The sequence below is a fragment of the Cavia porcellus genome, unplaced genomic scaffold, assembly GCF_034190915.1.
Source record: "Cavia porcellus strain 051 isolate PalLab524CR breed Dunkin Hartley unplaced genomic scaffold, mCavPor4.1 scaffold_6, whole genome shotgun sequence".
Taxonomy (NCBI): domain Eukaryota; kingdom Metazoa; phylum Chordata; class Mammalia; order Rodentia; family Caviidae; genus Cavia; species Cavia porcellus.
Window position 1 is genome coordinate 78,420,871 of NW_026947489.1, and position 14,439 is coordinate 78,435,309.

The window sequence follows — 14,439 nt, forward strand, 5'->3', positions numbered from 1 at the left end:
TTACATGATGATACTTATACATAACTGAGAACAGTGATTATGTTGACTTTGCTGATAATAATCAACTTCTGGAAACCTGAAAAACTGAACAAAATCATTAGGTTATGGTTTAAAAATCAAACCAAATGGTTTCTTCATTAAGGTAAGAGAAAATTCCAGAAAGTATTGCAAACATTGAGAAAAAGAATCATTATCACCATTCAGACTTTCTACGGGAGTCAAATAAGCTTCACTGAAGAAGCATAAATATTTAGAAACAAACATGAAGTGTTTGGCACAATTAAAACTTTACTGTTGTTCTTTAGACAATGGAAGAAATTTTCCAACAAGTATTTGAGTCTAAGTATTTTTTCTAAATTAAAAAGACCACTGTGGGTGGCTGGGGGTACAGCTCAAGGAGCACAAGCACCTGCCTGGCAAGTGCAAGGTCCTGAGTTCGATTCCTGACTTAAGAAAAAAAAAGATCACTTGTAAAACATTTTTGGCTCATACGCTTGATAAAATAACTTTCAAAGTGATCAGAGAACAACAAATGAAGGAAAATGATGCATTACTACAGGAATTCAAGTCTAAGCCAATAATGATGGTGCTTTGCTAACAAAGCTTATTTTATTCCCACTATAACCCCATCAAGTGTTAACTGAGAAACTGAGATTCGTAGAATGTTATGAAGCTCATGTAACGTAAGATTAAATAGGAAGCAAGTGAAAGATCTACTAATCAATAATTGCTAAGTCCAAGCTCAAATCTTTCTGCTCTACTTCCTTGCAACGGGGACTTTCTTTTGAAGAAGAGGCAAACACTACTGAATACAGTTTATTTCCATTTGTTTCTCTGGTCCGGACTATTAGGTTTCTGGTCATCAGATTCCATGTTTCTTGTATGATTTTCTTTCTCAATCCCTATTAGGGTAACAGTATTTTGAGTAACAGTATTTTGTTAAACTACAAGAGGACAGTGAATTCATCATCACCGTGCCTAAAAGTGCCAGGATACATTATTCTTCAGGATTCACCTGGAAACAAGGATTTTAACAAAGTTAAAATGGATATATGGAGTCTTCAACCTTTAACTGACCCTAAGCATAGGGCACAGGGTGATGGGGAGCTGGAGTACTGCTAAAACATTAGTTGTTACTATTTGTGGTGCCAACTGTGCAATGTTTGAATGCGTCATACTAGTTCAACTACAAACTGAAGAGAACTGTGGTTACTATATGACGTGACTACTTCAGAAACAAACTTTGTTTGGAGTCAATTCATACAGACAAACACTTTATAGGTGACACCTGGTATTCTGATCCTGGTATTATTTTTCCTCTAGAATAGGTAGAAAAACTAAATATGTAAGTTTTAAACTCAAACTACAATTTTCTGGTCTGTTGGTTTGGATAAAAGATTATGAGACAAAACACAAAGACAAACATCATAAAATAACTTTTATACAGGATTAGAAGATCTGTTTACATAGAAAAAACAGAAAGGACCTCATTACAGTTAGATTTCACATAAATTACACAGATTGACTTTTTAAAACTATGGAACTTCTTTTAAAGTCCCTTTTAAAATTTTTATTTTGAAGGCACAGTGCATGAAATAAACCAAAGACTGAAGCACTTAAAATGAATGGTACTGAGCATGTCATATAAATAGCTATCGACAGGTCTGGAGCTGGGGAGTAGCATTCTGAGAAAATGGAGGGGTGAAAAGAGCATAAAAAAATATCCTATCTCCAGAAAATTTGCAGCATGGCCAGCATAAATGTAGCTAGTACACTCATGCTATGCCATTTATAAAAATCATAATCATACATATTTACATAATTTTCATCCAGTTGCCTCAAAACGATAACCTACTTTCAAATTTTATATTTTCTGTCAAAATCAACATGGATAATATTCTGAAAGTCAAGTAGAATCATTCATAAATTACTGCCAAAAAATAGAACTGAGTATTGCGGGAAGATTTCTTCATGGACTAGAAACCTTAGCTGGACATTAATCAAAGACCCTAATCACTCCTCCAAAACCGCTTTAATTAAAACAAATCAGAAACTCAAAAAGTTATCAGAAAGCTGCTAGGTAGAAAAAGCACTGAACACAAACCATAGTGGAATTTTTAGTAGTACCAATAAGGCAAGACATGGGGAAAGTGCTGGGTTGCTACGTTAAAACAATTCCACCAGAGAACCATAACATAGAGCACTATTATAATATTTACAGCCAAGAAGCTTTTAATACAGCAGGGATAAAACATGGCACAAATGCATTTATGGCAACAAGAAGGTAAGAACTCTTTAATGCTGAGAATGTCAACAGAGGAGCTGGTCATGGTTACTGAATAATCTGGTGTTAGAACACAATAAATTCAGACATTAGCACTACCTTTTATTTATCAACTCATAATTAGTGTTAAGTTTCATATTTACCAATTCAGCAAATTTCATTCATGAAAGTTACCAGAAATTAACCACTCAATCACACTGAGCCAAAAATACAATGTTTCTTTTCTGAAAGATGACAAAGCCCCTCAGCAAATTGCCTTTAATCAGAATTGTAGGCATTCTGGAACTGGATGGGAACTCACTCACTGACCAAATTTATTTCACAACCATCGTCTGTCTTTCTGAAATTGCTCGGCTCATCTGACTGAACTACATGATAAAATACAATTACACAGACAGACACTTTGAACATTACCTATACCATCACTTGCTTTTTTTAAGGGAGGGGAGGAAGGCTTACAAACTGATCACCAGGACAAAACTATGCCTTGGGAATAAGAAAGGAACAACTCAGACTTGGACGCATTGTTTAATACTGTGATACTTACTTGCCTGCATAACTCCAAGGGGATGGAAAGTTTCTAGAAGAAATACTGAAGAAATATATCCCCCTCCCCATATTGCTTCAATGCCTTCAGTTGTTAATGTGCTCTAATATCACTTTAGATCCACAGATAAAAGACTGAGCAGGGCTGAGAACACAGTAGTCATGGGTCCTGTACATTCATGTTCATAGGTAACACAGGTTGAGAAGGCCTTTTTTTCCAGCTAAATGTATTATTTAGAAATTTATTACTGGCTTAAGACAACAGAATTTGATTTTCCTTTCAGAAAAAATTACTAAAAGAATTATCTGTATGTTCATCTCTTAAAAATTTATATATACTTAAAAGGCATGGCCTCCAGCCACTGAGATGTATATTAAAATATTAAAGATACATTTAGTTCAAGAGAGAAGTAAATGTAAAGGTATCCTCTAGTGAAGACCAATGCTAATAAAGCAAAGGCTATCATATCAAATTCCTTTCATCACTAGTTGCAGTGTCCAAGCAGGGCCAGCTACTTGCAGGCCCTTTGTTGGTTTTCTGACTTTGCATTCTTAAAAATAATGCTGAAAAAAAGCAATGCGTCACGTCTATAAGGAAAATGTGAAGTGTTATTAGAAGTAAAGTAAATCACATTTATTTCATTAAATAATATCATCCCACGAACTTTGTTCTATGGATGCAATGGATAAGAAATGGCAGAATTTAGAGTTGCTATTGTAATACCAGGATTAATACCAGAACGGCTTAACCTTGAGTCACCCAAACGGATCACAGATATTTGTTAACAAATGTCATGACCTCATTATTCCTGCTAAACAAAATTTCTATTTTATAAAGCCATCTTGGATGTACTTCTTACAATACCTGGTTAAACGACCTAGGCGAGTGGAATAAACTACTTCACATGAAGGCTTTGGGGTAACTGATACATTAATGAAAATAATTTGAAAAGATGAGAGCTAGTTTTTTGATCCCCTGATTTAGTACAAGTTCAGCAGCAATTTGGTGATTAGAACATTCAAAGGTATTAAACCATTAGATCATTGGTAAGACACTTACAAAAAGCATCATTTCCTCTGACCAGCATAAGGTGGACACAGTAAAATGCGAATATCTGAGGTTTTTGCCCACTAGCAGTGAAGATGATGCTTTCCCACCACAGTGTTGTATCACACAGTAGTCCATAATGTACACTGTTTTCAAATGGAGGAAGTCATATTTAAAAGCTTTCAATTGAACTTTTAACAAAATTGACTGGTCAAAAAGCCAAGACTTTCAAGTAAAACATTAGGACAAAGAACCCAATCATTTGCAGAGGCCTACGTAAATAAGACTGGTCAAGATATTTCAGTAACAGCATACTATTAACAGGGTAAAAGCAAAGGCTGGAGCACAGATATTTTGTGTTCACATGCAGGTCAAGAATGTGCAAATTAGGTCTCTTTCACTCTTTCAGGTATTTTCAGTAGAATTCAGATCTTGTAGATGGCTGGGTCATCTGAAAACCCTAAGTGTAGAAAAAGGTCCAAATTTAGGAAATATTCAAGAATTAGGCATTCCTAGAATAAACTAGTGCTTCACAGATAAAAGCAGCAGCACCTGTGGGTTTTTACCAAGTTAAGAGACAGGCAACATGAATTTCAGCTTTGCTAGGTCTCCCTCTCAGTTCCATTGAAGTGGACAGTTACATCTTGCACCACAAAGGCAAAAAGTTCTCCCTTAACATGAGAATATTTAGAACTTTGCTAAACCTTTCAAGAGAGGTAGTGAAATCCTGCTTACGGCGTAGCCCACCAGTTATGATCTAGCCTGGAAACAGGTAGAAAGACAAGTGAGGAAGCCCGTTTATTTATTTCCTAATGCTATATAAATTTAAAAATCATTTAACCTCCATTACACCTGAATAAGAGAAACTCCAGCTATTTAATAACCAGAGAAGAGTACTTCTCAGTAGGTTGAGAAAACCTCGAGTTTGTAAAGCTTCATGTCAGAATATGACTGCTGTCCCTGCCTTTATGCTTCTGGACTCTTTTTGGCCTTTAAAATAAAGAAAAAAAGCTAAAGCCACTAAACACCTGATGTGTAAATTACAACATCCACCAGTTGGCTTTTTGCTGTGATGATATAAGCTGCAAACAGCTCACTTTAAATTAAAAAGAAAAACAAAGTGACTATTCCATCTCTGCCGCATAAATAGAAATCAGATTTTTAAAAAAAAGGTAAAGAGTACTTTCAGGAAGGGAAGTTCAAAACTGCCAGCAAAATTCACAGAAAATACACATTTAGCAAGTTATCTTCCCAAAGCTCTTTGAAGAAAAAAGATAGTCTCTTCTTAATGGAGTGTCTCCCAAGAGGAACTGTAGTTTTGCTTGGTACTTAGCTGGGAGATATGCAAAGTATATTTTTCAATGTTTGCTAGAATACAAGGTTTCCTCTTCAGTGTCCGTTTCATCCTGGAACTCATGGCTTAGGAGGGACTTCTTGGAGCCAGTTGACATTAGGCGTATTTCATCTTCATAATCGTCATGATGCTGCCTGAGCCGGTGGAAACCATCCTTGTGTCTGTTAGACTTGATTGAACAGATGCACCAAATAATGCAAGCTGTTAGGATCAGCGCTGACATAGTGGCACCTGTAAGACAAAAATTGTCGTGTGGGGACATGTTCCATAAGAATGTGAGTAAGTAGCTACTTACACAATAGTGTTTTTAATAGCATGCTCCTCACTTATTTTTAATTTATTTTTTGTGATTAAAGTTTTCAATAGCACATTCCACATTTCATGTCTGCTTCTTCACTTATTTTTCTGTACATATTTAAGAACAGCTTGTACTGTACATATTGTATAAAAGAATAACCTTTTATTATTAAATAGTACATTACAGTGTGCAAAATTAGAAAATATAGATAAAATAACCAAACCAAAAATCTTCTTTATATTTCCATTACTCAGAAATACTTTTTAATTACCTTAGTGCATGTCTTTCCAGATCTTTATATGTATTGGTATGTTCAAGTCTTTCTTTCACCAAAATGAAGTGACACAGTCTGTTGTTCAGTAACCTGCTAATGCTTCCTTTATTTTAAACTTATACATAAAGTTATCAAGATAGTCATAAAAATAAATGCATAAATATTCTCATAAATAAATAAATAAATAAAGTTCACAACAGTTAATGGGTGGCACAGGTAGATTTAAACCATGGCTGATCCCTAGTTCCTTTGTTTTTGTTTTTGTTTTGTTTTTTGGTACCAGGGATCGCACTTACAACCTTGTGCTTGCCAGGCAGGCGCTTATGCCACTAAGCTAAACCCCGGCCCAGTTCCTGTGTTTTTAACCACTAAGTTACTCACACTTTATCTGGTTCAAGCTAAGACCTCTTTACACATTCCAAGCCCCTGCTTCTACCATGTTTCCAACATACCACTCTCTCTCCACTGGGCATCTCTCCTGCAGGCATGCAATGTATTATTTTTTCCCTAACCTTTCAGTAATTCAAACAATGGAACAAATTAACCTTGGGAAAAAAATGTTCTCTTTCTTGGATCTTGGAAAGCCAGAACTAATATAAGCTAAGTTACAGGAAATTGTGACCTTAATATAAAACAAATTATTCAATCACTCAGCAACACTTCATTAACACCCACTACCTGCCAACCATTAGTTTAGATTCTGGGAAACAGATAAGCTTCCTGATGTGCAGAGATTGTTTTAGTGAGAGAGACTGAACATGGATAAGTAAATGAATAAATATCTATTATAATGTCAGGCAACAACGTAAGTGTTATCATGAAAAAAACAACGGGGTAGAAATGGTGACGGGGCACTGTGCCATCTGGAGTGGTCAGGGAAGGCCTCTACAGAGGTAACATTCAGGGAAGACCTGACAAAGTACGGGGCAATCCAGGAGAACACATAGGAGGATACAGGCTTAGTTAGCAAAGTCATGTTTAGATAAGAACACATTAGAAAAAAATGATTGGCAGTGAGTGATTATGGAGGTGATCTACTCTCAGACTGAAATACTGATTTCAACTTTAGCTACAAAAAAATTAAAATCTTTTTACCTGATATAGTTACCACAAGCTCCCTTGGCAAACCAAATATCCGGTTATCTGTGTCAAAGACTATTACCACGGAACTAGCTGCATCATGATGCACAAAGACCTGGAAGGGTTAAAGTGCAAGAATTATTAAAAGGTCCACTTAATCTGTATCACTGGTATGTTCCTAGGCTTTCATAGCAAACCAAAGAGATGATTCATTGTCATCCAAGGTATACAAAATACTATAAAACTTCTCTTTTGTTGCTAAAGAGATAAAAAAAGATAATGAAATATCATAATCAAAAAGTGGTTGCACTACTTATTTATCCTTTTGTGCTTCCTGACAAGAGCTTCAAAATAAAGTAAATTACTCTTTTTTTTTTTTTCCAAGCAGTGCTGTCTTGAAAGTAAATTACTCTTAAAAGTAAGAATTTAGCTAGATGTAGTGGTGCATACCTGTAATCCCAGATACTCAGGAGGCTAAGGCAAGAAAATCACAAATCCAAGGCCAACCTGGGCCCTAAGTGCAACTGTCTCAAAATAAAATTGAAATCAAGGGCGGGGATCAGTGGTAGACGGCTTGCCCACATTCACAAGGCCCTATCTCCAGCATTGCCAAGCAAAACACTATGAAACAGAGTTGCACATATTATTACTCCACTTGAATCTCTCACCTGTGAATGCTGCTGCTGGTACCCCTCAGCGATAGCATTGATGTTATGGACACCTGGGGCTAACAGCACATGGAAATAACCTCCCTCTTTTGTGTGTACTTTTATTCCTTCATTGAGTACGATGACTGCTTTAGAGATCGGCTTTCCAGTCTTGTCTTTAACAAGTCCATGAACTCCCTTGTGAACCTGAAAAAAAAGTTCAAAATATAAATTTTTATGTTTTATGATACTATTGTCCTTGAGGCAAGACTAAAACCAAATATTACCTATACAAGACAACCCTGTAAGGCTGGCTTATTCTTTCTTCCCTACTGACTGTTGACCACTTTTGCTACTTACTCAATGCTTCAGAGTTATAAAGATGAGATAAGAGAAAAGATAACCCTGGAATAGCCAAAGCCTAAACCATTAGGACTCAATCTTCTAACGCTGTGATTTTCTTTCCACCACAGTGCACTGACTGCAGGAACAGTGTAATAGGTTAAAGAACTTCCAACATCTCACAAGGTCAAATTATAGCACGTTTAATATAAAATGAACAAAACTTTCCTTTCAACATACATTTAAAACAAATGTAAGCTCTGGTAAAATATGAAGACAACGTTTTGATAAAGATTTTCATCGACCGTGCTCCCAAGAGTATGCTTCTAGTTAAAAAAAGAGACTCACCTCCACCAACATGCTAAGAAGGGACTTTTTATTTTCTGCCCACAAGGAAGGGAGTTGTGCTGCGCTGGGAAAGTAGCAGCAGCTTGTGTACACAGTGATTTCTGGGCAATGCCCATAGGTGACACTGTAATCCTGGAAAGCACAGTTTAAAATCAAATGCAGGCAAGTTAGTAAAAAGGACAACAAATGAATAAATGGAATTAAAAAAACTTGTCTGATAAAAACAAGAATCTAATGTATTTTATGCAAGTACTCTATAGATAAACCTGTTTAATAATGGGTCATGAACAGGCTGTCCTAAGACAGCCCTTGAGGACAGGGACAGTGTTTACCTTTTTTTTCCTTAGTACTAAAGACTGAACCCACTAAGTCACTAAATTGCCCTTGTGGGATTTGAAGTTGGGATCCTCCTGTTCCAGCATTACAGAAGCAAATTCATTTTTATAGTACCAGTGAGTCCCACAGTGCCTGGTAGATTGGGGTTTATTAGGTTTGTTAAGTGAACAAACGAATGAATGAATATATGTAGACAGTCAGTTCCTTCTAAATCTGGATCTTTACTATAGCTCTTAGAACTGTAGAGGTGTAAGAACAATCCCAGTAATACCCTCAGTCTAAAACCTGCTGAAGACAACACGCACCACCTGCAATAAAATGTTAAGTCAGGCACAGGTACTACCCATGTGAACAGGTTCAAAAACATCACGTATCACCTTTGCCCCCAAACCTGTTCTTTTTTGTAATTCATTTAATTGGTAGTAACTCACATAGTTCTCACATAGCCATCTTGTGAGATAGAAATCTTGTCTTCACATAGAAATCTTGTTAACACCTTTTCTATCTCATTATCATCTGTAATTTGCCAAAGCTTGTCAACTCCATCTCTATACAATCTTGGAAACTTCAGTCCTTGAATCTTCTCCCCCTGTCACTACCTAATTTAGGCCCTCATTGCTTGTTAGACCATTCCAAACCAGCCTGCTGTCTCCAATCAGAGTCTGTGCTGAGAGAGTAATTTCCCATTACAGAGTGCAGGTCATGTCACTGTATCCTTGCTCACAACCTTCAGTAGCTTCCCCTCCTTACTAAAATACAGCATCCAGAGCTCCAACACTCTTTCCCTTCTTGTCTCCATTACACTCTAGATTCCAACTAAATGACTGATTCTCTGTCCACACTGCCTCTCTCTGAAATGTCCTGCTTCATCATTTCTGTACCCTAAATCTGTAATTTTTTTCTCTTGAATTTGTCATGGTATGTTGTGAGCAGCTTTATTCTAGATCAAATCCAATAATGCTATACCAATATTTGGTTAATAAGTGAAGAAATATATTTATCATTAATATAAGCACAGTAGTCATATGCAGTACATTCTCAGTAAACAAAGGAGTGAAACAGACAGAGATGGAAGTGAAGTCAGTTTTCTGGCTGTACATGTGAAATGAATAACCAGCTAAACATCTACCTGCCTAACTTGAAGTGAATAGGTAACTGGTTAAAATGCTGCCAGGAAGATATTCAAGAAGATCAAGATAAATGGAAAGACATACTATGTCTATATCTCAAAAGATAATACTGTTATTAATACAGTCAAAAATTTACAAATCCAACACAACACATAACAAGATTCCAACAGCCCTTTTGGCAAACAAAGCAAAGCCAATCCTTAAATTACCAGGAGTCCTGAATAACCAAAACAACTGTTAAACCAACAAAATTAAGGGACTCACGTTTCTTGATTTCCAAACTCATTACAAAGCTACAGTAATCAAACATGTAGAACAATGGAGTAGAAGTGAAAGTCCAGAAATGAACTCAAGAATCTGTACTATACTCTACTGGTATCTTACAAAGGTGCCAAGACCATTCATTAGGAGAATAGTCTTTTCAATAAACAGTGCTGGGACACAATTCTATTCCAAAATAATGGAAAACAAGGGCTCAAACAGATAATTGCATGCCAATGTTCACTACAGGATTATTAGCAACAACTAAAAAACAGAGGCTGGGTGTGGTAGTGTATACCTGTGATCCTAGCACTTAGGAAGCTGAGGCAGGAGGATTACCATGAGTTTGAGGCCAGCCTGGGCTACATAGGAATTTAAGGAGAGGTTGAACTGCCTAATGAGACCCTGTATTAAAAACAAAACAAAACAAAACAAATGCCCCCAAATACAAAGTGAAACAAAACAAAAAGAAGCAAGCCAAATGGCTACCAACTGAAATTAAACAAAATGTGGTACACACATACAACAGGATATTACTTAGCTACAAAGAACAATGAAGTACTGATACATGTCACAAAATGGATGAACTCTAAAAACATCATGCTAAGTGAAAAAAGATACAAAAGATGAGTCTACTTTTCTAAATATATCACATGAGTAGACTGGAGGTTTAACAGGGGTTGTAGGAAGAAGGGAATAAGGAGCTATTGCTAAGTGAGTACAAAATTTCTGTTTGGGTCAATGAAAACAGATACAGTGATGGGCAACACTGTGAGTATAATTAATATTATTAAATTGTATAATTAAAAATGTTAAAATGGAGAGGAAGGAGAGAAGGAAACGAAGAGAGGAGAGGAGGGAGAGGGATGGAATAGGAGGAAAGGGGAGAATTGGAGAAGGCGGAGTGTTCACTACTAGTATTGAGTAGTATCAGGTTAATTTAAGGTCTAAGCAAATCAAGAAAGCTGTCGGGCAGATGTCATTCACTTTGCTGTATCAGAAAAGTATCCTCCCATTCAGTAGCCAATATTCACAACTCCACTCAGTGTCTGTGAAGCAGGTGAAGCATACCTTCATGCTGCCCAGATGGCTATGCCATTCGGCTCCACGCATTACTCCTCCTGGAATATTCTCATCTATCAAAGCACAGAGACTTAGATCAGTGAGACCACAAGGCAAGGTACCCCCTTCCTTCCAAGCAACTGTAACAGTAATCGAAAACAAGGGTAGGGAAAATACTTACCTGACTTATTTGGACAACTGGGCTGACCCATGTGCATTGATGGATGATTATTTGCATAAAGAGATGCCAAATGCTTCAGAGTCTCTTTGTTTTCCACTACAAAATGAAAAATTCATAAGTCAGTATAGAAATAAAAATGATTTTTGTTCAGGTTCAACATCCTGGATACACTGTATCTTCCTCTACTAATCTTGAACATCACTGAAGTTTCTAGAAGAGTTATTATAGTTAGCCATATGGTTTTATTTGCCTACAATAACTAGACTTAAAAGACAAATGTCTTCCTTACATTAATGGGGGTCTGGGATGTAGCTCAGTGGCAGAGTGCTTGCCTAGCTTGCAGGGGACCCTGGGTTCCAACCCCAGTGCTGCAAAAACAAACACAGACACTAATGGGGCGTTTATATGGCATTTATATTGTATTAAAACTCATCTTACTTTGATATGTTTTACCTCATTTGGTACTTAATAACAAAATTCCTCATAAACTGCAGTAAAAAAAAACCCGAAACTATTTCCACAGAGGTTTAGCATGCAAATTCTTCACTCACCACAAGGTGCAACGTTTCAGTCCAGGCTTAAAGCCGGCGAGAACAACTCTACACTGTTACTATTTGGTTAGAGATGAGTTTTTTGAGGCAGGTACTGTGTCATATTATATTCTCAAGGTCCACTCAGATAATAATTACTCAATAAATGTTTGTGGACTAAATTAAACATGTGACAAGATAACTAGACTCCATAAAGCTAAGCGTTCATTAATTTGACTTCTCCAAGCAACTGTCTGAACTGCTGATGTATAGCACTTACAATATTAGGTTAGGTTGGTTGTTTTCTCCTGAAAGGGACCCAAGTGACCATCATTAAAAAATTAGAAGAGACACTACTTACTTTAAATTTCTTCCCTACATTTAAACAGAGTAAATACGAAGTGACATTCTACATACCTGTCTGCACTGGCTTGTCATAGGGGTATGTAACCAGCACAGAGCCACCATCTAAAGCAACAGAAAGACTAAAGTCCTGTTTTTGAATTAAATTTTCAATGATGGCTTTAGTCTCGGGCTGCGATGCATTATCTAAAAAACAGAAAAATCGAATACAAAACATTAAGTCCTAAATTTTAGTATAACATCTAAGAAAATATTCTGTACTTCAAAATCAAAACACTGAGCTTAAAAATTGGAAGATACTTATTTTCTCCATAAACCACTATCTCAAGCAAGAAAGATACATTTTAGAAGATGGGTTGTTCTAAGTTTTACATACTTTGGCATAAAAACAATAATACTCGGACAAGTTTAAAAAAATTCTTAGTGAAAGAAAAGATGGGTATATCCTGCTTTTAAAAAACTACCATAGAGAAATATCATCTATCTCTGAAACAAAATAAGATTTTCAAAAAACAATGTGTTTTTTGTGGCAGTATCTTTTAGAGTACAAAGTTAGAAACAAGTGTTCACTATTAGCTAACAGTTTGACTAAAGTATTGCTATTGCCATTGTCATATATTAATGCTATAAATGTGATCTATAAGTATTGAGATGTCAATGATGTATCCAATAAAAAAATTACAGGATCATATGCACAACTGGTGATTCCATTTAAGTAAGTAAGAAACTCCTCCAAACATACATATAGTATGTGTGAATACATATACATGGGAGAGGAAGAAAATATGTTAACTATGCAACCTAGTGATGGAACACCTCAGTGATAATGTTTAATTTTCTTTTTAAAAATCTGAATTACTTTTGCAAATGAAAAAGAAAAATCCAAATGCTTTTTGTATATCTGTATTCTATTCTATCTCAGAGTCATAAGCTAGACATAAAAGAACTCCATTACTCACCTACAAAATACAATCAACCAATCTCTTACAAGGAGATAAAAAATTATCTCCAAAGTACCACAACTGCCTAAAAATTAGTCTTACTTGTGAAGTCTGTATCCAGATCTTTGCCACGGGCATTTGTTTGTCCTGTGTTTGAAGTACAGTCTTTCTCTTGTGCTCGTTCTCTCCCATCTGGATTTAGAGAAGGGACAATCACAATCCTGGTCCTGTCAATCAACTAAGACAGAAACAGAAATCAATGAATTCATTAGCTCTATCTGGCACCACTGAGTGCCTTTCTATGCCTTAAACAGCAGTATTTACTGTTCATTTTTAATATAGTTCATTAAAAAGGCAGGACTAAAACTAATTTTTAAATGTAAACTAAAATTTTCTCTTGCTCTGAACAAAAATCTAGTATATGACTGATGTTCTCAGATATACCCAAACTGGGGCTGTAGCTCAGTGGTACAGCTTTCTAAAAACACATAAAAACTACTGGATAACTAATGTTTGATACTGACATAGAACAGGATTTAGAACCACACTGGAAGCCAAATCCAGTCTGTTGCCTACTATTGTACATAAAAAGTTTTTTTAGTGTGTGTGTTTATTTTTTTCGTCACTGTTTTCTTTCTTTCAGACAGGGTCTCACTATGTAGTTCAGGCTAATCTCGAACTCACAGTGATCTTCCTATCTCAGCCTCCCGAATGCTGGGACTACAGGTACCACCATGCCCATCTTGTCCATAAAGTTTTATTGGCATACAGCTTTGTCCATTCACTTACATATGACTATTTCTGTGTTATAATGGCAGGGTTGAGTAGTTACTACAAAGCATGTCTGCCTCACAAAGCCTACAATATCCACTATCTGTTTATTAAAAATGTTTGCTGCTCACTGGCGTAACTCAGTAATAATAGCGAGACTATTTGCTGAATTAAAAATTAAAACATATAATCTGAAAATACCAATGTACATCTGGAAACAATGAGATCACAGTTAAGATCAGCTTATCAAAATACAGTGAGGTAGGGTGTATGTCTTACCTGTCAGCTTCATCTAGATGATCCACAGGCATTAATATCTGCACATGCGGCATGAACTAATCTCTGATACACACATTTCTAAAGGTAAGTAAGAGTAAGTGATTCCTGGCTTATTAATTCTGGTAAAAAAGTCTAAAATTGGGAATATTTGAGACTTTTTAATTTATTGGCTTTTAAATCTTTCCCCTGGGAGAGGTTTTTTCTGAAGTGCACCTAAGACTTTACAACAGGCCCACTGGATCAAAATTTCTGGTGATGGGGATCTCGAGCCATGCTGTATATTTAATTACGTTCTCTGGGTACTTCTGACCCTTAGGTCAAAACAAATGGCAATCTTAAATGACAATGTATTATGAAGGATTAT

At 36.2% G+C, this 14,439-nt stretch overlaps 1 protein-coding gene across 1 annotated transcript in view; it reads right to left on the reverse strand.

Moving 5' to 3' along the window:
• Positions 1–1,421: 1,421 nt before the first annotated feature.
• Positions 1,422–14,439, reverse strand: part of Cpd (carboxypeptidase D) — a 69,271-nt gene continuing 56,253 nt past the window's right edge. The window contains exons 14-21 of the mRNA XM_003469695.5: positions 13,128–13,263; positions 12,139–12,270; positions 11,192–11,287; positions 11,020–11,084; positions 8,222–8,353; positions 7,553–7,738; positions 6,900–6,999; positions 1,422–5,463 (exon numbers count right to left, since the gene is read on the reverse strand). Coding sequence (XP_003469743.2) covers positions 5,237–5,463; positions 6,900–6,999; positions 7,553–7,738; positions 8,222–8,353; positions 11,020–11,084; positions 11,192–11,287; positions 12,139–12,270; positions 13,128–13,263 — 1,074 coding nt within the window. The 3' untranslated portion in view covers positions 1,422–5,236. The remainder of the gene's footprint in view (positions 5,464–6,899; positions 7,000–7,552; positions 7,739–8,221; positions 8,354–11,019; positions 11,085–11,191; positions 11,288–12,138; positions 12,271–13,127; positions 13,264–14,439) is intronic.